The 25296-nt window shown below is 42.6% G+C and overlaps 1 protein-coding gene across 5 annotated transcripts; it reads right to left on the reverse strand.

The window, feature by feature from the left end:
* Nucleotides 1-358: 358 nt before the first annotated feature.
* DCTD (dCMP deaminase) lies at nt 359-25077 on the reverse strand. Of its 5 annotated transcripts, none has more exons than XM_079140609.1 (6): nt 25058-25077; nt 22149-22263; nt 21783-21918; nt 4468-4584; nt 3004-3100; nt 359-1723 (listed from the first exon to the last, which is right to left on the reverse strand). In XM_079140609.1, exons 2-6 carry the CDS (start codon nt 22254-22256, stop codon nt 1645-1647), a joined length of 537 nt encoding a protein of 178 aa, XP_078996735.1. In that variant the 5' UTR covers nt 22257-22263; nt 25058-25077; the 3' UTR covers nt 359-1644. The 5 variants fall into 5 exon arrangements, with proteins under 5 accessions (XP_078996735.1, XP_078996732.1, XP_078996731.1 ...); XM_079140606.1 differs by lacking the exon at nt 25058-25077 and adding an exon at nt 24894-25000; XM_079140605.1 differs by lacking the exon at nt 25058-25077 and adding an exon at nt 24853-24977.
* Between the last annotated feature and the right edge of the window lie 219 nt (nt 25078-25296).

The following is a 25296-nucleotide window of genomic DNA, read 5'->3' on the forward strand; positions in this document are numbered from 1 at the left end:
CAAAAGAGAAATAGAGGAGAAAAAAAGATGTAGAATACAGTGAGAGGGCAGCAGAGGATGGGCTAGGGAACTGAAGCATTCCAGGAGGGAGCAGCTGGGGACCTATCAGATGCCTGCACCTGAGACAGGGAGCAGGAAACCCAGGAGAGAGTCATAGACAGCCTTCTACCAACACCTGAAATTGGTCACAAGGAAGCGTCACCCATCGACCCTGGGCAAGTATACAGCATACAGTACCTCTGACTGTTCTCTGAGCATAAATCTATGTAATGTGTTTCACGACAATACAGAAATGGCAGAAATAGGGAGCTAAGCACATAATTATGAGAATATAAAAAATGAACATACTCTGCTGTGGTGAATTTTAATAAGATTTTAATAATATTGGTAAGGAGCCAAATTACACAATGCCCTAGAACACAGGAGTACAAAACCTCAGAGACAAAATAAAAACTCATGAAAACATAAGAGCACTCTAAAAAAGGTAATAATCTTTAAGATAAAGAAACCATTTTCTCAACAAAGGTACTGAGCATGTTTAATAAAATTTAAATGAGATTAAAGACAAGGTGCACAGCCACACAGTCCCGACCCGCAGTGACGGGGAGGGTGATATCCGTGCAGGTGAAGGCATGGCGCCAGGAGCTCAAATGAGCTCCGGTTGCCAATAGATCTGGAATAAGCAGCCTCCAGGTGGGTGGAATTTCTCACAATTCAATTTCAGGACAGGAATTAATTTGCTCGGAAATGAACCACGCTGGCGTGTGCAGGAGAGGCAACCTGTTTCCACACATCAGAAGCCTGGGGGACATGCCTCACGCTCCCATTCCCCCAAAGCCCAGTTGCCACCACAGCAAGGTTTGGTCTTGGGGAGGTGACAAGGGGAGATGGGCTGTCTCCTCTGAGAACAATTCATTATTCAGATAAACTAAATGTAACAGCTCTCTGTGACCAACTAACCAAAATTAAGAAGCCAAAACAACAGGGGTCTCCACCCCCAGAGGGATAATGTGCCACTCGCGTGTGTGCAGCAGGATAGCAGGAACAGAGAAAATATTCCTGGTTCAGTGACGCTGATCATCTGTCGGGACAGATGTGCCATCCTATCTAGGTTTTCTGGGTGGATGGGTGGGAGCTTCCCTCAACTCTGCAGCAAAGACTTTAATGCTACTGTCACAGGTCTTATTTTTTTTTCCAAGGGCACTACATGTTCTGCTTCATTTGGGCCAGATGTTCACTTCAGTGTGCCTGCTCATTCCCACTAAGAACACAACAATTATTTATTTGTCCTTCCTGCACATACAGCAGTGAGGAGTCGCTGTTCAAATGTAGTGGGGAACAGAGAGCTGATGCTCTTCTGCACAGCCCCCAGCATCCCAGCAGGCCAGGCCACAGGGAGGAGACTCCCTCACTCCAGCCGTCTGCAGGATCCCTTATTTTCAACCCTAAATCAATAGTTTAAACTGATGCAGATTCCATGTGACAGGAGGGACAGTAAGGGAGAGTTGAGACTTTATATTCTTTAGATGTCTACTGGCACTGTGCTGGCTATTAAAAAGTTATGGGCAACTTCAAGATGAAAGGCATTAGCAGCTTCTAAGAAGAGGACAGTCCCAATCTTCTGGAGATTTAATGAGATGGAACTCACTGAAGCTTCTGACTCGGTCGGTTGTTAATTGAATCAAAGTCAATGACAATCTTGCTGCACTTGGGTGTGAATTTCCTAAACATGAAAAACAAAACATATAAAGATATTATCCAATGAGTAGTTAAAGCAATTTATTTACTTTGGCTTAAACTATATTTTCTGTGCAGAGGAAAAAAAATGCTCTGGGATTTGCTTGATAGTTTATCTCTATAGGAGCCAATTATAGTGCACCATACCGAGAGAAACATGGACCAGAAAAGACTAAGACAAAAAAAAGATGCATGGGGTGGCTTGGTTTGTATGTTCTTCAGCTACCTGAGTTCATGAATTATCCGGGAGTCAAAGGATTTCTAACAAGTTAGCTGCACAACATGATATCCGTTTACTCGTTTTCCTATCAGATCTATCTTATTTTGTAGGAAATTTCTGCAGCCAACTTGGAGTCGCTCTGAAGCAAATGATAGTAAATTTTCTTCTGCCTCTTATACATAGCAAAATACAACTAGCTTTAGTGAGGAGCAATTTTTTAAAATCATATTTTGAAAAGGCAAAGATAAAATAAACCCATGAGTATTTTTGTTCTCATTAGCTTTTTTATTCATTACTCATTACCTCTACAGCAACTAAAAAGAAAATTATTGGGGACCTAAACATATTCTTTTTACAATCAGTCAATAAGAGGATTTAAAGTCTCATAAGGCACAACAGTTTACTTCTAGAGATTCATCATGTAAAACCCATATTCCGAATAGTGAACACAGGGGGCTGAATTACAGTCCTACCACTGCTGACCAAAACTACCATCAAGCTTTGTAAAAGCTTTTCAGTATCTAATGAATTTTCTGCTGTTAATCAAAGATGACTGATTTAATTGCAAGTAAAGCATGCTACATAATCTTTGCTCAGCAAAGATGATCATAAAAATCCAAGACTTCTAATCTCAATTAAAATTTGCTCTGAAAAGAACTCCTAGTGTTTTGACCTGACAGGTTACTTTCATCCTAACTTGTCTATGCCAGAGCTGGTACATCTGCAAAATTTACAAAGGTTTGGCATTACTATACAAAACTTCTAAATTTTTAAATTTCTCGCTATTTGAATAATTAGCCTAAGCCCTGGGAAGTTACTAATATTAAAATATAATCATTAAACAGATTGTCTTCAGATACTTCTGTCACTACTCTTAAAAATCTACCCCTAAAATAAGCTTTATATTCTTATGCCATCACGTTTCTGAATACTCTTCCAAGCGTGGAATTCAGGTATCACAAGGAGAAACTGAATATCAGACAAGGTCAAATATATTGCTACATCAGCCCTTCATACCATCTTTCCCCCAAGGTCTCCCAACTTACCTGAACGAAACCCCAGCCATTTCAAACATGAGCCTTGCTGCTGTTGTCTCATCACTGTCATGGTATTTATCAGACATAAAAATAACTTCTTTTATACCTTAAAAGGGAATAGTGGAAGCCCCATTAGTATATGCATATATAGATCCTGCAAAAGAAAGGCAGAGGCAGATGGAGTACTTGTAGCATCTATGATTAATTACCTTTTCCAAGTGCTTGCAGACAATGTCCAGTTACTAAAATATATATCTGCTGCTTTCTAATACAGCAGAGGGTGGATTATATTTAATTTGCCCTCCAGTCTTCACGGATTTTTTTTTTAACAAATGCAAAGTGAAAACACGTCAAACAGTCAAGCCTTAATACAATTAACAAATTTTCTTTATTGCAGGTGAGCAAATATTCTTTATTCACAAGGCAACTACTCTGAACTTAAGGGGCACATGGGAGGAGTGGTGGGTGCTGGACAAGTGAGAGATTAGTACCACTGGGTTTCTAAGAATGGCTTGGCAGACCAGTACAACCCAGCTCCACAGAGGGCAGATCTGCTTCCTTTTCATGCTCTCGCCAGGCAATACAAACCTGAACGTCAGGAATCCCAATGGCCCTGCACTCCTCCAGCTCTGGAAGGAACGAGAGAGCTGACCACACAGACCGTAAGCTGCTCAGTGTATACACTGCTGCCACCTCTACAGCCTACAGACGGCCGAGGAAACATCCCAGAAGACGGAATAGCAGCACCAGCATGGAAGCCCATGCCGCTCCTTAAGGGCGGCTTCTGATTCAATCAGACCTCTTCTGTTCTGAGATCCACGGGGCTCATGATAAACAGCCCCTTTAAACCACACATCTGGCTAAACATGCTAAGTCTTTAAATCTCAAGCTGAGAGCTTTATGGAGATAAAGTGTAGCTGAATCTTAGATGTGACAGTTTGAGAAAGGTGAAATATTCAGAATACAACCGTGTAGATTTATGGTAACTGTAATATAAGAAAAACTTAGAGTAGTACCATTTGAGTCTTATGGCATTTATATGCAAAGATATGCTTAGATCCTCAAATATCTACCATGTATTAGCTACAAATTAAAATTTGATATACAGACTCCCAGCTGACCTTGTTTCTGACAGAAGTTCATTTCCCTCCCTCCCCCCTAATCTATGCACAATATGTCAGAGAATGGTAAATTGACAGTAATTATATGCAATGCCTGTGTTGTTTTTTGGCAGCTTGCAGTTTAAGAAGTTGCAAACTAAATTAAAAACATGCTAAGAATCACAGAGGATGCAATTAGTCTTAGACTACCTGGCACCATTCAAAAACAAAACACGGGAAATATCTTGCAAAGTTGATAGTGCAATTAATTTAGATCTAAACAATAGCAATTTAAGATCAAATGCATCTGCAATGAGCTACTGATGAGCAGGCAGCAATGCAAATGTGACAAATGGAAAGGCCGGGTTCCTACCTGCCTGGATGATGAGCTTAGCACATTCATTACATGGGAACAAGGCGACATACATGCTGCAGCCCTTCACATCAGCCGAATTCTTGTTCATGATGGCATTTAGCTCAGCATGGCACACTGTGAGTTTGAAAAAGAAAGAAAAACTTCGATCGCAGTTCATGAAGAATTTACCAAGTGTTAGGCATTCCACTCCCCCCTCTGAAATAGGCCAGATAAAAACAAATTGATTAGAAACAGCATACACTGAGAATACCAAATGAGGGCCACGTGGTCTGAAATATCTTCACACTGACAGCCCTCAGTCCTTGCGCACTAGAGCAGCCAGGGGGGCTGAGGTCAACTGCCTTCACCCACCTTAGGCCAAGCAATAGCTCATCGCTCCACAAGACCCTGAGGTATTGAACTGCCCACATAAAATGGCTCATTTGTGTGTGGATACACACACACGGGGTACTTTGTGTGGCTGTTAAGAGGGCAGGGAGCAGTAAGAGCAAGAGAATCAAGAAGCAAAGCTGAGCATTTCTACCCTGAGGGCTCTATCTGCTTCACCTCAGCATTCTCAGCCCAAGACACACAAGGAAAAACACAGGGAGATAACTAGCAGTTTATCTTTTATAAGAAAAACATTCATCCACTTAACAGCAATGAGGAGTCAAGATCTTGAAATGCTGTCCTATTCCACCAATGATCCCAAAGTGAGGATCCAGGGTCATCCTCAGGGTTGCCTGAGTTCAAGGTCAAAGGGAGCACCGTCCTTTCTTCCCCACTCCTGTCTTATTTCTTTAGATCTCCCTGCAATGCCTGAGGAGGACTCTAGCCTTGGCCAGTTTTGAGTCCCTTGACCTGCCCATGAGGCTTCCGTATGGCCATCCTTATCATTATTAAATTTCTGGGTGTGTTATTGGAGACCATATTATACACTGCTAATGGCAGTAACTGGCAAACTTGGCCTTGGAGGAGCTTCCAAAACATTCAAATCTGTGTTCCACACCCAGAATGTGATGGGGGGGTGGGCCAGTGGCCTGAACTTGGGAACTGCAACCACCTCTGGGCACGTGTCCCCAGCAGCTCGGCAAGGCTGCGGGCAAAAAGCTGACCAAGAACTCTCTCAGGAAATGTTAGTATATACTAACGTCCCCCTTTTAGACAAGGAATACCATTTTTTAGGAGGTTTCAGCCATGTGTGAAAATGAACATTCTCTGGCTTTGCAGGGAAATCTAAAGAAATAAGCTGTGCTTAATCAGATCGCAGCCCATCAGAGAATAATCCTCGCTAGTCACACAGGCCTCTGAGCCACACCTCCCAAGACTCGCTGGCCTAACAAACCCCAAGGCCACGGGAAGACAAAGAGAGAGAACTCAGGAAGGAGCAGCATGGCCATGTGGGCACTGGCCTCGGACAGGCCCCCCAGCCCCTTCTCCCCTGGTGACCAAGATGTTCGGAAGCTGGCATTAACACTGCTCAGTGTTAAAACCAATTAGATGTAATTGTTTCTTTTATTTCCCCCTTGAGGGCAGAGCCCAGCCTTCTAGGTTCTTTGTAACTTCCCCAGAGTCTAATGTGATGCCACGAACATAATGGGTGTTAAATATTTATTGAATGAATAAAGGAGGAAATGCAGATTCCAATTATTGATGGTGACACTGGGAAATACCAAAAGTTCTCATAAATTCAAATATCAAAAATAGGTGTTCCCACCTAATAAATATTTTTTGATGGTGTTGGTATTAATATTCAGAACTAGAGTCTTCGAAACTGTTACGAAACACTATTATGATGTCCGTTTTTCAATCTCTTAAGAATTGTCACACTGACAGCAACGATCTTCCTCTAATTCATCTGAGGCAGTTTGGGGCAAAATTTAACACTGTAGGTCTGGATTCATTAGTGAAAATTAGCATATGAAACAGACTCTCTAGGGAAGTATCTGATGTCCCTGTGTATCAAGGGTGGTTTATAGAAATAGACTTCTTTTCTCTTAACTTAAAAAAAAAAAATCAAAAGATGAAAAATACAAAACTTCTTGTTAACAACGGACAAGGTCTCGGGACAACATGAATGCCAGAGGGGCAGGTACATGGGAAACTCTCACAAGGAGCAGTTCACAACCCACAGTCCCACATATTCAAAACTAGACAATGACAAAAAAAGAAAACAAAAACAAAAACAAGCATTCAGTCAAGAGCACAAGGATGTACCCAACGCTGATTCCTCTTGCTCAGTCCTGCACCCCTTCAATTTCAGACACAGCCAGCACCTGCCTCCTTCCCCGGAGTCCTCAGCACCCCAAGACCTGTCTGATTAACACCTGCTTCCTGGATGCACTCAAGGGGCTAAGGAGAAGAAGCCCTGGCCTAGGGGAACACCAGCCCCTGTCCACCTCATCCCCACCTGTTACTCTCCATGAGCTACTGAGCTGTCATTCAGGTCCTGAAATCTGGCCTTGCCCTTCTGGCCTGATACTTGCCTCTCTGGTCCATGGTCTCCACTGCCCCTGTAGTTTTGACTATTGCCTCCCTCAAAACCTCCTCACAGGTTCATTCCACACGAGGAGACATTACTCTATTGGGCCTTAGGCCCAGAACCCTATACTGTCCTCAGAGAAGAAACCAGGCAGACCAACTTGATGGCCATCCATTCAATTTGCTTAACACACGTTGGTGTGAGTGAAGTGTTGGGACTCATTCACTCAGACTAGCCATCTATATTGATCAAATAACAGGTAGTTGCAAAGTGTGCTCCTGCACAAAGAGCACTCAGAACCAACGTGCCTGACCTGTGCCATGTTTGCTCCCAGCCCAGGATAGTTAGATGCAGAGCCACGCACCTGCCCCCTTTGCATGGTGCACCTTGGCAGGCAGGCATGGAGCAAGAGCTTTTGCAACAGGGTCAGCACCACGATTCCAGGCCCAATTTGCCACTTAGAAGTTGGATGACCTTGGGGCTGGAAATGTAGCTCTGGGATAGAGCACTTGCCTAGCATGCACCAGGTTCAATTCCCAGTACAGGAAAAAAAAAAAAAAAGAATGAAAGAAAGAGTCAAGGATGACTTTTGACAAGGTGAAAAGTGCCCTTTTGCTTTGCAAGAGTAACACTGGCTCTAAGAAAGTGTATTTCCAACTAACTAAATAAAAACAATTTAAAAAACACCAAACACATGGATTTTTTTACTTCTTCCCAAATTCTCAGTTTCATTCAGTGCTCCAGAACATATAATTATCTCTTAAAAGTTTTCACTAAGAAAACATGGATCTCCTTTGCTGGTGCCAACCCTGAGGCCCCAACTTGCCTCTGCTTGGTTTTTGTCACCTTTAAACACAGACACTTAGTCCTCATTCTGAAGGGGTCATCCCGCAGCATCTCTCCTTCCTCCTCTCAAGAAGAATCAGTATTTCAACAACAGCTACCCTAATGTTAACAATCATCTCCTGACTTTGTACTACAGATTTAATCTCTAGTTTTCTTTAAAACAATGTTTGTTTTCAAACTGCAAGTCCTACAACCAGTTTAATGAGTTATAATCAGTTTGTTGTTTTTTGATGAAACACACAAGGTAAAGGCAGAGACTGGAAAGCATCCCACATGTCAGGTTACATACTTCTCCTAAAAACTATGTTCACTATGTTTCAGGTAGACATTTGCTGGGTGGCCAAGTACTACATGGGAGAATCACTACTCTATGGCAACCTGATGGCTCTGTAATTTGCTGATAAATGTTCACAAGCAATTATTTAAAAAGGAGGAGAAGGAGGAGGAGGAAAGAAAAGAAAAAGACCTGATTTGCAGCATATACCAATTTCTGTCATGTAAACACGGCCCAATGTGACAGAGCTGGGAGAAGTGTGGACCTGACTATGGTAAGCGGATCAGACCCAGCTCCTCCACACCACGGCATGACCCTACCGTTACCAAAACCCAGAGCCTCTTTGTGGTTGCAATCTTTGAATTCACTTGTTCTCCTGGCCCTGGAATAGTGGACTCCTCTCCACCCTAAAACCTCTCAGGACCACCCAACTTTTCTGTGCATCCTTTTCTTTCTTCTGCCTTTCTGGGCCATTCCCGAGGTTCCATCTTAATTTTCAATTTCTTTCTTACAGTCACTGAATTAAGGATTCACCTATTCATAGATTCTCAGATACCACATCTGTTTGTAAAACCCTGAAATCCACATTTCTACCCCTAACTTCCCATCTCCTCCTCAAGCTTTCTTTGGGGTGAGGGGTTCTCTTTTCCCACTATAATGAACACTGACAGCAATAAACTAAAGAATAAATTTATCTTTCTCTAGAGCTAACATTTTCACATGTTGCCAAAAAAGAACTGTGGCAAGGAACAAAATACACCTGTGTGCAAAGAACAACCAAAGGCTGGTTCTGTTAGTTTTAAGCACAGTTTTTATATTCTAAGTAGGAATAAGGACCAAGTATTTAAAAGATACACAATATCTAAGGACTACTGATAGTCTAAATTGTCCAAAAACAGATGAATTTTCCAACTACTTGGACTAATAAACCGATGGCTAAGCAATAAGCAAAAGAAATCTCCAAATAATACATATATTTGATAAGCACAAAGAGTAACACAAAACCCTTCAATTACTCCCAACATTGTTTAAAAAGAAGAGAATCAAATGCTAAAAATACCAGATTAGTGCTTATAAAGTTCTTGATTGCCAGAGGAGAACCTCTGTTTCAGGTAATTATAAGACAATTCATGTGCTTTGGTCTTGTCTTTTCTATTACTAACTGTCAGAATTCAGAACTGCATTAACCTTGGACCACTGAGAAGAGATTGTATAATTAGAAAACTGTATTTTTCAAATTCTCTCTTACTAGGGCTTGATTAATTCTCACTGTCTCATGTAGGCGGTTCTTTAGAAGTTTGACAAATTAACAGGATATACTCCATCCTTCGTTAAATTTAAGAGATTCAACATTTTATAGATTTGACTTCCATCTTATTTGATATTAAGGCTAATACAATATCTATTTTTGACAGTAGTACTATTAAGGTTACTCAAATAGTTTAAAAAAAAAAAAAAACCTGAATAAAGCTAAACAAATTCTAACTGCTACACAAATAATTTAGCAGTCACCATGTGATTCAGCCCTCACCTGATCTTCATCAGCTACTGCGACATGACAGGAAATACTGGGGCCTGACACGATATGGACTCAGAAAAATTAAGTTTCTATTCCAGTTAAAGAAACTCCAGTGTTTTAAAACTCCTCATTTTTAGTGATACAGGATTTTACTTGAAGAAAGTGACTTCCTCTGACCTGAGGGGGACTCTGCCAGGGCTGACCTGAAAAGACCAGGCAGGCTGGGGGCAGGGCTGGGACTAGGAGACTCGGAGCAGTCCAGCTCTCCTCCTGCCACCATGCCAGGCTGAAATGGGCCACCTGGACGGCTGGGTCCACTGACAACACAAGGGTCAGAGCCAGGAATGGAACAGTGGGGTATGTCACTCTCTGTTCTTTCGACTGGGTCCTCACCCTGCAACCAACAGTCATGAACTGGGGCACCTGCTTAAGACTGACCTGTGAGTTTCTACCTGTAATAACTCAAGGGTTAGTCTATAAGATATCCCACCTCTAGTCAGATAACAAAGCTTTCCCTCATTAGTCCTCCAAGTAGAATCTAAGTGCTTTTATTTCTGGGGTCCTAAAGTTATGAGTCACTTCGTCTGGGCACATCTCTTAGAGCACAGGCCCACACCCTTGCCCTGATTGCTGGACAGGTGCCTGATAGAGACTTCCATCAAAGGGTGGGATATGCATCTGCTCCTCTATCAGGTCCATTTAAAGAACTACTTCACAGCATTTGGAACTAAAATTGAATTTCAACGACTTGTTTCTTAATTATTGAAAGATATCCTGAGAGGGCCTCATATGTCACTGCCAGTCTCCCAGGTACCCATCCTTCAAGTCAATAATTTAACAGTAGACCAGCCTCTAAATTTAAGCCCCAAACCTACCAACACCCCAAGCACCCTGTAAGGGGCTACAGGGAAGATGCACCCTTACAGGGCATGCCCCTTGGGACCCACCTGCCAACAGTTATCACCCAGCTAGCCCCAAACTAGGATGGACTGATTAGGTTGTAGCACTCACACTTCAATCATTTCACCTCCGGACATTCCTGCATTAACAGGAGCTCTTTGGGGGGACACCTCACATGCAGACCATGACACCTGTCGACTTATTGGAGCACATCAAAGCTGCTTCATTCTTATGGCTTCTAGGTACCAGCCTGCCCCAGAGAGAGCATCCCATTCTTTTCTGTGCTATGGCAGAAAGAGAAACAGTTTAAAACCTTCAGCATTTCCCATCTATGCTTTGATAAGTTCTGGATGCAAATACTACCCACCTCCAGGCCAAGCATTCGCATGGTAAGGACATGGGGCCAGGACTGCAGGAAGGAGGTGGGTCCGATCCCTGCCGAGCTCACACCCAGATGAACAGATGTCCAGGCACAGAAACAGCCAGGAAATCAAGTCAAAGTTACAGGCACTATAGAAGGGCAGGAAGTGTTAAGAAATTCAGTACAGGAGGACTCACACACACTCTGCAAGCAGATGGAGAACTGGATCTTTAGGTGATACTGTTTCTGTAGATAAATGTATTGGATTACAAATGTCTTTTCAGAACAAAGGGGGTTAAACCCTGGCATCTGCCCTCACACAGGTAAAGCCTTATTCAAGCCTCGGACTCATTCTGCTACAGGTAGGAATGATGATCCCACCCCTTTCCTTACACAGGGTTACATGAAGAGCAGGAGGAAAAACCCTTAAACACTTGAAAGAATTATGCAAATGAAGCCTTTGTTACCACTAGTCAGAACTGGACTTGTTTCCTGAGAAAAGACAGCCTCCAGTCTCCAGCAGAGTTGGGTGCCAGGGGAAAGCATCTTCCGGAGAAGAGAGGAAGGTGAGCACACTTCTGCCTGACCACCCAACCAACTTGTGCTTAGCATGTAGACACCAATGCCTGGCCCTGTGTGCAGTTAGCAGCCTTTCCATTCACAAGATAAAGTAACTTGGCCTCAATACCTTCTGGCATTGAGGGACACACAATTCTACTTCAGAGTGTAAGTCTGTGTGTGAAAATAAAAACAGGAAATAGCGATATTGTAGAGAACCCAGCCTCATGAATGGAAAACATCTCATAGTAATCCCACCCTGTGTCCAGAGAGGAAGTCTCTGCTAGAAGAAAATAATGCAGAAAGGAATTTGGGCCAGGTCTGGGAAGAGAGGGGTGAGACATTCACTTATAAAGCAGCCAAGCCAGGTGCTATGGGGATGCCTGTAATCCCAGCAACTTGGGAGGTTGAGGCAGGAGGATCATGAGTTCAAGACCAGCCTCAACAACTTGGTAAGACCCTGTCTCAAAAATAAAAGAGTTAGGGATGTAGCTCCACACTAGAGCACCCACAGGTTCAATCCCTAGTACAAAAAGGTTGTTGGGGGGAGCGGTGCAAGTTCCAAGCCCTTGGCCAAGTGTGGACTCCCAGGGCACCCCTGTGCCACTGGCCCAGCTCACTAAACACTTCAGCGTTAACATCCCAGGTCCACTCTTAGGCTAGTGCACCCTCAGCTCTTGGAGCCATCTGTGGCTCCCTCCCCCGCACTTCCTCTTTACCATGTTCACTTAGCTGCCTGCTGACACACTGCCTTTACTAGGTGGGCCTAGTAGTTCAATGACCATAAGTACCTTTAAGCCTCAGCCTCCTGATCTGTGAAATGGCAAGAAAAATCCCTGCATCCAAGAACTATTAGAAAGACTCAAGTCTGTTAGCACAGGTAGAAGATCTATCTGGTAAATGTTAGTGCCTCCTACCTCCTGGGGCTGCCCACTTGGGACCAAGCAGTCCTGGGCTGCACAGCTCAGCCTGACCAGAGGAACATACATTTCTTTCTCTCTCCCCCTTGCTCTGTTCCCCACCCCTGCCCCCTCCCTCGCTGCCTCTTGCTAAAGCTGCTGGCAACAACTCACGACACCCAGGGGAGCCACTTAGCCCCAATGGTAGTGCTTAGGGCTAAAGAGATTTCTGACTGTGGTGTTTCCATTATTGATAATAAAGCCCCCAGAACTCTAATTACACTGCTTCCCCATGTGCTAAGGGCACACAATCAGGTCAGAGGGAGGAGGACGTGGAAATAAGTGCATTTCATCCATGGGTAAGCCAGGCCAACCTCTTTCCTACTGTTCGTGTGAAATACATGTGCGATGCCTAAAAGGTACTAAAAAGGCACCAGGAGCAATGGGCACTAATCATCCTTTGACAGTTTTGTAATGTAAATATACACCACCAGGCTTAAAAGCTTCCCTCTTGTGCTCACAGCTTTTAAAGGGCAAACTGGGACTGAGCACTGAGCACTGGAACAGGAGTCAGGATCCGTGTGTTCTAATTAATTCCAGCTCCATAAGGCCCGCCTCGGGCAACTCACTGATCCTGTTTCAACTCATGGAAAAGGGGGATTAACCGACCTAGCCCAGGATTCTGAGGGAAGATACAAGCTTCTGACACTGCCCTACATTCCTGGGACATTTCTCTGGCAGGCTTCTCTTGGTCCACAGCCCTCGCCTCCTCCCACCATGTCCAAGCCTGCTCCCGTGCCAACTCCCTGCTCCTGCAGCTGCCAACCTGCCTCTGCATCATCAGAAAGACTGTCATTTATCACATCCCATCAGCAACTCCATGAACCTTGGCATCTGCTCTCATCTGCCCCCTCCATGCGCCTTGGTTTCCTCCTATCACTAACCAGTGTGCCTGGGAGGCCAACCCCACTCACACCTTCAAATGCTTTGCCTTTTTCCTTTTCTCTCTCCCTCTCCATAGATGATTCCCATCAATTCAAAAGTGTCTGATGCAAAAAAAAAAAAAAAAAAAAAAAAAAAAAAAAAACCACAAACTTTTCTCTCAGCCTGTCTCCTCTGGCCACATAACCTGCACGGCGCTCTCTTCACAACCACACCTCAAAACTTTATCTAAATATTGCCCCCACTTCCCTGGCTTCTGTTCTTCCTATGACTGGCTCCAATTTGTCTTTCACCCTCGAAAATGCTCTTGGCAACATCAACAATTATCTCCAAGTTGCTAAACACCATAGCCATGTTTAATCTTACACCTCTCACTGGCCTTTCACACAGAGTACCCTCCTTCCTCCTTAAAATGCGGCTCTATGGGCCACATGTCGCTCTCCCTCACAGGCCTTCCTGGATCATAGCACCTTCCCCTCCATCTTCCCATGGTATGGGGTTGGCTAGCTCTCCTGGGCCTCTTAAAAGGCACTTATTCCTTGGGCTGAGGTTGTGGCTTGTGGTAGGTCGCTCACCTATCATGTGTGAGGCACTGGGTTTGATTCTCAGCACCACACATAAATGAATAAATAAAAAATAAAGGTCCATCGACAACTAAAAAAAAAAATATCTTAAAAGGAAGAGGGCACTTATCCCACTCATGGGGGCTCTGATCCTGGGATCTAATCACCTCCCAAGGGCCCCATCTCTTAATATCATGCTCTTGGGGTCAGGGTTACAACATGGACTTATGGTGGGTCATAAACATTCTGTCTGTAGCACAACTGAAGTATCTTTTGGGTCCAAACCAAAAGATACTTTACCACTTCAAGCTTGGGCTAATTCTTGCGTTGGTATGTGCTGCTCCAACAGCGCTGCCACCTGAGGGCCCTCACCCAAGCAATCCCTCTGCTTGGAACGCTCTTCCCAACCCCCAAAAACAACACCCATCTTCATCTGATGGGGCCCATCTGATGCTTCAGATCTCAGCTTAAATGTATTTCCTTAGAAAGGAATATTCAAAGCAACTGCTTATTTCATTAACGTCCACCTCCTTTCACAATTAAACTGCAAACGCCTTGAAAACAGAGGCCAGACCATGTATGTTCTATTTACTACTGCAGAACGTCTGGCAAATAACACACATGATAGGTGCTCTGGAAGTATCTGTGGAATGAATGAATGAGAACATAACATACTCTGAAAAAAAAAATTTCAATGCATTATAAGATATGATTATAATTTCTAAGAAGGAAGCAAGATGACTTAAGAGAACACCCCCACCACCAGCAGACAACTCACACTGGTAAAAGAACAGATGACTCATTAGTATTTATTTAAATTCCTAAAAAGTGATAACTCACTTGCAGAAGGAAAAACGACAAAGGAATTCTGCTTCCCTTTATTCACCTAAACTCAAAATTAATGGCATTCTGAACAAAGTCTTTTAATTGCAGAATTTAAAAATTCATGCTCAGTTATCATATTCAATATTTTAAATTTACTGTGGCATCTATCATTTGAAGGAGGCACGGAGATAAAATTTACACCTCCACTAATTAGCTGGCACCAACCAGCATGAAGGGAGGGGTCTGTGTTCTCCCTTGTGGCCCAACTCCCTTGCTTTCACCAATACTCTGAGTTTATCACAGGGAGGTCCAGTGCCAGGCAAGTATCTACACTGCAATAAGTACCACATTGAGTGATTCACAAAAGGATTTCTAAAGTTCTTTCTATTTGGTCTCAGACCAACTGCTTGTCTCCAAATAGTTCTAAATGCATTCATATATTCATATATTCTCTTTACCTGGACACAGGATCTTTTCATTTACTGCTGTTTTCCAATCTTTTTTCATCCAGTATCTTTTAATCTCCACGGTTGTAGGGTAACCTACACACTTTAACCAGTCCCTTCTATTTGCGCGTACTGTCTTCTATCTGGTTTGTATTCATCTTAGAACTGCAGCAGATTTTAATTATTGGAAAGGAAGAAAGGAAAGAAGCCTGTTTCTATGTATTAATTTATCCACATGCACATTCTCCCTGTGTTACTGCCACCAATAGCACTCTACAGCTCTGCAACCTTGACCGAGAATGCTTTCAGAACTCTGCAAGCAGAAAAACAAACTAATCTAATATAATCAGAGCTACATTATTTATATTTTTCTTCAGAATTATAGAACTGGAGGAGTCCTCAGAAATAATCTGTTTTACAAAGATACTGAGAAATAAATGTCAAGTAATGTATCTAATAGCTGCTCAATTGCTGGGTATAAATAAACCAGACTTGGAACCCAGAGCTCTCCATGGCTGGTCCAGGGTTCTTCCACTGGAATGTGGTCACTGTTTTTTAAGCACTGTGGGGGTTTACTTAGCTAATGTGTATTTTACAGACACACATAACAACATTGAAACATAAAAGTCCTAACAAGCTGGAGAGTGATATTGGCCAAATTACTGTTATACTGCATGCATGTTCTGATATGTAACAACAAATATCCCATCATTATGTACAACTATAATGTACCAATAAAAAAAGGTAGAAAAAAAGTCTTAAGAAGTAAAAGTGAAAAGCAGTATAAATATTTACAAGGATTTCTAAGAACAGGGTTTTACTGCAAATTTCTGGGAACAAACAGTACATACATATTCTACTTTAAAATACCAGTATTAGCAAAACTATGAAAGGGAAATTCCTGATGAAAAAAAAGGTCAAAATAAAATACAGTCTTAGTAATTTAGCCAATTTCAGAGAAGATCTGTCAAAATCAACACAAATGACACAAAATACATCAACAGAATAAAGACCACGAGATTCATCATTTTCAGGGAATCACATAGTAACCCAGAGCTGCTAAGGAGACTCAGCAAATTTAGACTTAAAGAAGTTGTATTTATCATCAGGAATACCCAATTGCATTCAGATCATTAATATGCTCAAGTACCTAACATATTTGTTTTCAAAAGGAAGTTGAATGTGCCCTGAAATTCTATAAAGGTCATTAATTTTTCAAAAAACCTCTTATTTTGAGAAATAGTATGAAGATCAACTTTACCCCACTTCCAAGAACCACTTTTATTTCAAACTTCTGAGGTGAGCTGACTTTAAAATCACTTTTTAGCAAAAGGAGATAGACATACATATTTTTTCAAGGGTAGGTCTGAGTCCTTTAGATGAGCATTTTAGTTTTTCCTACGTATGCTTTTTAGGACAGGGGGTTATGCTGATACTATCCCTCCTTTGCAGGTATTTATAATGAAATGACTCGTAATGCTTTAAAAATAATTAACTGTGTCTACAAAAATACATACATAAAAATCAAGTGATTTTTAAAAATTACTACTTATTCTTTTCCGGAGACTTTATGAGCAATTATACCTTAAAGTGAAATAGTCTTATATCATGCTGGTTAACTTTAGGGGGCAGGGGAAAGACTCAAACATACACTGTTGAGTTCCTGTTGTTCTAAAGAACCACAAAGCAAGCCTGGGTTTGCCCCTTGATTCATAAAAACAATCTACTTAATTTCTTTCCTGCACAAGTGCTCAAAGGTTTTCCATTGATTACATTAGTTATTTTGTACAGAAGTCCCTAATTAGACCCGCAGTCAGGCCATAACTCCTAGATGGCCAGGCAGGGGTGGAATGGCAGGAAGCTATAAGTGAAATTAAATTCTGCAGAAAAAGAAACAGCAAGTCATCAAATCCAGGATCTGCCTAACAAAACCAGAGGGCATTCAATTTCAACTGACTGAAAGAACAAATTTGATCTTAATTACTAAGAAGCTCTTACAAGTTGTGAGGAAGTCACAGCTTAAGAAGGATTGGCCTCCTAACTTCTTGATAAATTAGTTTCTCAAGACTAACCTTTTGGATGCCAAAGAAATACATCATACGCATGGCAGTCAGGAAAATGTCACTGTTCAAGGGGGTAAGGTAAATGGCTAAGTAATCACAAAAATGACATCTATGCATGCTTAACAATATGCTAAGTCTGAAAAATAAAGATTAAATTTAAATATAAAATTTAAAGAAGCACTGCCACACACTGGCAAAAGTGTTTAAAGCTGCCATGCTATCACTTGCCTTAGTTAATTCCAGGTTTTTGCTTCCGAGCATCATATTCTTTTTAGGGTAGTCCTACAGAAATAGGAAATGACAGGTCTTCTTTTCTCCCAATGCATTCCAAGGGAGGCTACCCACAGCTCCCATGTGGGTCAAGACTGTGGTCCTTAACATGATAAGGTGTGATCTAGTGGGCAGGGCAATCCTGGCTTCTCCATCAACATGGGTGGGAGGAGGAGGCCACACCAAGGAAACATTTATAGCCACAACCCTTCACAAATGGGAAGTGTGATGAGTCTAGCAAGTGCTGCTCAAAATTCCTTAAATCTGAACAACGGAAGAAGTCAGCTCTACTTCAACTCTGTAGTCTGTAAACTATAGCATGAAAACTAGTTACAAAAACCTGAGGAAAGAGTGATATCTGAACTACCAAGAGTATTTTACATCCATTTTAAAAAATTGGTATTTTGATTAAATGTGCTTCACCATAATGAATTTCACAAAGAAAAAGAAACTAAAAATGTCAACTGAACACTTCATCATGAGTTTAGCAACACACCCCCTCATAAAAATAAAAGTCTTTTCTTATGGTAAATTAGATAAATTTGCTGCTCCCTGGGTTTTTAATTGTCATTCATCTGGGAGGGTTCTCACTATAACAAAGCTGCCTTCTTCCTGCCATTTACTGATAACTGACATTATACTATCTTCTGGATTTTCCAAGAAAAAGATTAAATAAAAGTAGTTTCTTTAGTAGGGGGAATTTTCATTTTCCATATTAATATCACATTATAATCAAATAGTTTCATGAAGTTTTGATCCTAAGGCTGGAAGAACAAAAACACCCTTTAAAAATGCCTCTCTAGAGACACAGCCCAGGAAAAAACTCTGTCTTCCTAGTATAAGTATTCTGTGCTTCCCTCCTCCCTATAAAGTGTCAATCAAGACCAATGACTTCGAGCTTACAGAACTAATAAAGTAGAATTAAGTTGTATGTTATCGATAAACTTAAATTTACACAATTTCTAAGTTCACTGGCTTAGTCACTTTGGGCTACTACAACAAAGTACTTATTTATTTCTCACAATTCTGGAGGTTTGAAGGCCAAGATCAGGGTGTTAACATACCAGGTTCTGGTGAGACCACATTTGCAGGTTATCACCTTTTTATATCCTCACATGGTAGAGAACAAGCACTTTTTTTTTTTGGGGGGGGGGGTGCCCTACTACAATGGTGCTAAAATCCCATTCATCAGGGCTCCACCCTCATGGCCTTATTACCTCTTACAGGCCCACCTCCAAATACCATCACATTATGATTAGAGCATCAACATACTGAATTATAGAGAGGACACAAATATTTAGTCCACTGCACTCCCCTCTGAAGAAACAGCAAGTCATTTGCAAGTGGACTTCTAACACTAGGCACAGGTCACCACTCTGATTTCTTGATCTCTGAGGAGCTATTTCATCTAAGCTACAATCTGTTCAATTGCAAAACAAGATGATTGGTGTTTCAGAAAAACTGAATTCCTGAGCCTCACTGAAGAGATACAGAGTGGCATAGTAGAAAGAGCACTGACCGTGAAGTTAGGAGATGCCACCATGCAATGCAACAGCACAGCATTCACTTAAAAGAACAGGGTAGGCTTAAACCCTGTGCACCAAACCATGAAGCATTACTACAGTACTGCAAGAGGCCTAGCATGGTTCACAGCTGAATAAATGCTATGTCTAGCACACAATGTGTCATTTATTCCAAACACACATGAATGTTGTTCGAATAATAAACATCACATTAATGTAATGTGTTAATAACATGAAATAGGTTTTGTCATCATGGATTTTCTTACTGAAAAGATACTACAGGTTTTTAAGTTTAAAAGACAGTTCTGTTTGTTCAAGAGTTAAGAATCACTGGTCTAGATCTCTAGGTAATTACCAAAGGTCCTTTACAGGGATTAATGCATAACCTGTTAATCTATCCTTCCTGACACAGCAGCACAGTCACCACTAGCAGAGGTGAGGAAAGAAATACATTATCCAATCCCAGACATCACCACCTTAGTATTAAAAAATCTTAAAAACCAGAGAGAAAAATTTGCATTTTAGTCAACTACCAAACATTTCTATTACATCCTAGGCAATCTAAACATTTCTCTGGGGCCTGAAAAGCCAGAAGACAGGGATGAGTGTACAGTGTCTACCCAGTCATCATTATTTAGACTTACAGCCCATCTTTACAAGTATTATGATGGCAGTAATACTAAATGCCTTTTAAAAGCCATTTAATACCTTCTACAACTTTTATGGTACATCAAATTGCAAGCTTACTCCCGTGAAAGAAAATTACCTATATTCTAACATAGCTGCATATAAAATGAATAATTGATAAGTAAGGGCAAAGAGCTTTGAAAACTTAGAGGTATGATATGGATGATAAAAAAAAAAAAAATAATGTAGACCACCAGTGCTCTAAAACTCAGCAGTTATTCAATAAAAAACAATCAGTGGAGTTGGACAGATGCCTGTGCGGGTTTTCAAAAAACATTTTTTTTCTTATGGAAAGCAGCTCTGAAAGGTAGTCTATCCCACTTGAACAAAGGGGAATGTCTCATAACAAATACAACCAGTCACTTGAGAGGTTATGGAACACTGGCAAATGCAAAGGTTTGGGCTTGCAGGTCACTGCAAGGAATGTCCCTAGGTGAATTTCCCTGGGGCTCAGAGTGACTAAAGGCACAGGTCCCATGAAGAGGGCTGCCCTTGACCACTGAGAATCCTTCCACACTGGTTCAGCCACAGGCATCTTCTGCAACCAGCCTGAGTACAACAGACTGAATCTCCTAAGAATTCCTGCGTATCCCAGCTCAGCACGAGGACCAATATTTCACTGTCGTGACTCAGTGAAATATTGACTGTGGTAGTCATACATTTCAATGGAGATCTTTAACGTATCGACCCTTTCACTTTCACTGTTTTTATATGGGACGCTGAAATGTACCGTGAAAAATTATTTTTGCATAGACCTAAAAACAACTAATCATTTCCTCTTCTTACCATCAAAAGCTTACAGAATCAAAAGCAGGATGACAAAAGTTTTTAAAAATGTTAGCACATTTTTCATATAACTCATTACCATCAGCTCTCAAGCTGGGGTGGAGAAGACAGTTTTACACTCTCCCAGTTCTGATCCTACCCTTCCTACTCCTTCCCAGGTGAAGTTAAACTGACCATATGACTATTAAATCCCCTTAATCACTGAGTTATTTTGGATACCTGAACACCCCAAATGCTTTGTAGCTATCCCCATACCCATGCCTCAATTCCTTCTCTAACTTCTACACCCCTTTTCTCCTTTTTCTTTCAAACACAGAGGATTTGGCAGTTTAAAAAGAAATTTATGGGGCTTACTTAACATGATGAAGGTCCAGGAACATTAGAAAAATACATAAATTAGACTAAATGTAGACTTGGAATTCTTCATGAGGAAAACCTACAGGGAAGAGTCAATAAAGCAGCAAAGTCTTACATCATGCCTTGAACTTGGTTTCCTGAAAGCACAATCTTTCCCATTTGGATGGCTTTAATCTACTTTACTTCCAACAGAGCCAGTCTGTTTACTTTCAGACATAAATACAGGCCTGAATATTATGAAAAATCAGCAACCAACATATGCAACCCAATTAGCCTCTTTTATGGCATTAATTGCATATTCTTTAGGGAATAAAAGGAAAAGTGAAGCTGTGGTTTGTCTCTCCCAGATAATTTCTGAAAGGATTCTCCCTGGGGCTTAACAAATTCTAAGAAGCACCCTTACCTAACTTCCAAGTGAAAATCCAGATAGCCAAGCCAAAGGTTTTGCTTCCACACTTCTGGCTTTTGATCTGACAACAGTCCACTGTGGGACTGCAAAGGCCCCACAACAGGAAGAAGAGACTGCACCATCCATCTCCTGAGGTCCAGCTCAGCTTGATTTCTTCTTGCCAGAGATGAGCTTAACTAATTGTCCTCATCAGGCAGAAAGGCTGAATGAAGGCTGCTTTTCATCAGAGCAAAGCTGCAGGCAGCACTCGGTGAGATGACCCACTTCCCAGTAGTCAAGAAACAACCTAGAGAGCCACTATGCACATCCCTCAGGTATCTCTGCAAGGAGCTGCAGACCTCCATGGCTGCTCTGGTATTGTTCAGGTCACCAGGCAAGCACACCAGACCCTCTGGAGGCAGGTCAGGCTATAGAACCTCAGGGTCAGGCTATGGGATACTACCAAGCTTTGGAAACGAACTTAGAAGATGGGGACAGGAAATTGGAGTAGTTCGATAGGACTTTTTTTCTTTCCTTTTATTGGTAACTGAAAAGGATGATAATGCTTCGTGGCTAACTTCTGGAATTAAGCACCTCCCAATTAAGCTAGGTCACTAATCGGGATGGGATATAAACTGCCTTACCATAAGGGTATTTGGTATCCAGCTTATTCTCTGCTGTTCTCCTCCAAGGCAATAGGTCATCACTGCAACCATTTGGCATTCCATTGTACCCAATCCCGACAATCTTGTTTTCTGCATTCACAATGCAGGCTCCGACCTACAGGGAAACAAACCCAAAACCTTGGTGGCCACAATTGACTGGTCTACCACTGGGCAGACAGTGAAGGAAACTAGTCTCTCACAAGAAAATGTATACATGCAGGACTACAGCACAAAGGCAGAAGACTTAGTGTGCATTTCATGTTGACAGGCATCTCCTTTTGTACTCTGCTCACCTGTAAGCAACTCTCTGTGAGTACCTAAACATCGCCTATGAAACTCATTTACCTGGGAATTTGGATCTTTGCTTCTCTGTGCTGATAAGAAGGCCACTGCCATGAAATACTCAGGCCATTCTAAGTAGTCATCCCGTTTTTTGCAGGAAACTTCACTCATGCTGAATCTAGAAGAAAAATGTGACAAAATGTTGAAGAAAGTATTTTGGTAAATCTGATTTTTTATTCACGGTGGGCACCAAACTAAACTCTGGGCCTCTAAACAGACAGTGGAGTCACAAAACATGGACCTTGGACAGTCTGGTCTTTAAATACCATTACGATTTCAGAAGTTTGTATTTGGCACCTATAGCTTCACATTCCCAACTATTTCATCTACTTACTGCTTTCTCATAGGATATTTTTTCAAGTTAATACATATAACTGACCTACAAATTATTCTTCCTCCCTTATAATTTAGAGTCAGCACAGGAGGGGGAATATAAAAGAAATACTTATTGGTCATCTAATAGATTCCAAACAGCTTGTTTATATACATAATCTAACTTAAGCCTCAATTCTTGCTAACGTAGGCAATATCATCCCATCTTACAGATTCAGTGAACTTAGGGAATTTGCCCTAAAGCATGCCACTTGGACTCTCAAGACAACATCTGAAGCCATCCCAATTCTGTATTAACCAGGTAATTTGTCCCTTTCCTTTCCCTAGATGGAACTGAAGTTACGCAGACTCTGAGGACTGGATCAAATAAGAAACTCTGAAGAATGCTATTTCGTTTTTTTTTTTTTAATTTTTAAAAATATATTGTTATACAATAGGTGTTGGAGAGGACGTGGGGGAAAAGGTACACTCATACATTGCTGGAGGGGTTGCAAATTAGTGCAGCCACTCTGGAAAGCAGTGTGGAGATTCCTTAGAAAACTTGGAATGGACCCATCATTTGACCCAGCTATCCCACTCCTTGGCCTATACCCAAAGGACTTAAAATCAGCATACTACAGAGATACAGCCACATCAATGTTCATAGCTGCTCAATTCACAATAGCCAGATTGTGGAACCAACCTAGATGTCCTTCAATTGATGAATGGATAAAGAAACTGTGGTATATATATACAATGGAATATTACTCAGCCATAAAGAATAATAAAATTATGGCATTTGCAGGCAAATGGATGCAGTTGGAGAATATCATGCTAAGTGAGATAAGCCAATCTCAAAAATCCAAAAGACGAATGATCTCACTGATAAGGGGATGATGACACGTAATGGGGGGTGGGAGGGGGGCAAGAATGGAGGAAGGAGGGACTGTATAGAGGGAAAAGAGGGGTGGGAGTGGTGGGGGGGAAGGAAAAAATAACAATGAATCAAACCTCATTACCCTATGTGAATGTATGATTACACAAATGGTATGCTGTTACTCCATGTACAAACAGAAACAACATGTATCCCATTTGTTTACAATAAAAATAAATTTTTAAAAAATATATTTTTTTTTCTATATTTATAATTTATACGTAAAAGCAAGGGATCTGAGCTTTTTGCAAAATGAAAAGTATTACAAATGCAAGAGATACCTAAAATTGAGTAAAGCATAATAATTGACACTTTTAAAAAATCACAATAATCTATTTCTAAACTCAGGTTTTGGTAACACGGGTTTCACTCAGGGCAGGCACCAGTGGTCTCAACAATAGGGAAGAGGGCTGGGGATATAGCTCAGTTGCTAGAGCACTTGCCTTGCATGCACAAGGCCCTGGGTTCAATCCCCAGCACTGCAAAACAAAACAAACAAACAAAAAAAAACAATAGGGAAGAGCCCATGCAGGTGGTCTAGAACCTCAAGTAGGAAAAGTCTTTCAAAAAGAAAGGAAACTAAAGCAAAGAATGGATGACCCCAGATCACTCAGTTACTCAGCTCACTGAGAGAGACTAAAGGAAGTCAAGAATTTATCAAAACTTCCATTTCAGGCTCTGAAGAATTTATCAAAACTTCCATTTCAGGCTCTGAACTCTAAACTTATGGCACTAAGCAGTGCAGAAGTGCCTAACTAGGATACATTTAACAGGATAACTGTCCATTGATTCTGTGGCCTAAATTCTGAGAAGCCTGCAAACCCTCTTAACCAGTACACCCAGATGCTATATTGGCCCGCTTTCCCACCTGGTTTAAGGACTAGCACCCGCAAAGTCTACAGGGTGCCACATAAGTACCTACTAAACAGGAGCCAGAGAGGAAATGGGGGAAGGCAGGACAGGAAGGGAAAGAGACACATTACCCCACCACACGTCTGACCTGTCCTGTGCTTGCTTTAACGCTCACTGGAGCCCTGTGATGACTGACACCCAGCTGCAAAACAGAAGGGACCTGAGGCTAGGATACAACTAGTCCAGAAAGACAGAGCTAGCCACCCCATCCCCCACCCGCCTGGACAGAACCCACGCTTCCCACAACTCCCTCAGCTCTGATCCAGGGACTAAAGCCCGCGTTCCCGCTCCAACACGTGGACCCCAGAAGGGACTGCTGTTTTCAGACTTCCAGAACCAACTCCCTCCACCACCGCGAGGGAGAAAGCCTGGCAGAGGCCGCAGCGTTGGCCGTGAAATTAACCCTGGTCTGCCCGAGAGAAGCCGACGAGCCCTCGCCGCCACCCCACATTGTCCACTGGCAAGCTGCACGCGGCGCAGGGCTTCCTTAGGACCAGGGAGTGGGGCGCCCAGGGCCCCGGCGGCGCCACGTGGCTCGGGGCTGCGTACCGCACGGCTGCCCCGCCCACTCCGGTGCGGGCTCCGCGGACCTGCGGGCCGGTGCCTGTCCTCACAGCCGCTGCCGCCGCGCGCCCAGGGGAAGGAAGTCGCGAGAGGAGGCGGGGCCGCTGCGTGGCCGGAAGGTGGCAGCGGCCCGCGCGGCGCGCGCTCGGAGGGGGCGGTGGCCCTGCAGCGGGCGGGAACCGGAGCGCACCTCTGCGGAGAGCCGCCTGGCGTCTCCGCCTCCGGGTCACCGTGCCGGCTCGGGCCCACAGCCCGCCTTCCGCTGACGAGTTTTAGAGCCGCGCATCTGCCCTCGCGGAGCACTGATGACTGCCCCGGGGGTTCCGGGCCGCTTTGTTGCCCCTGACTTTTTGCGCCAACCACGGCGGCCGCGCCACGAGGTGGAGCAGCGACCTGCCCGGCCCCGCCCAGCATTTCCCCCAGGTGGGA

Source organism: Sciurus vulgaris (assembly GCF_902686455.1).
Source record: "Sciurus vulgaris genome assembly, chromosome: 5".
Taxonomy (NCBI): domain Eukaryota; kingdom Metazoa; phylum Chordata; class Mammalia; order Rodentia; family Sciuridae; genus Sciurus; species Sciurus vulgaris.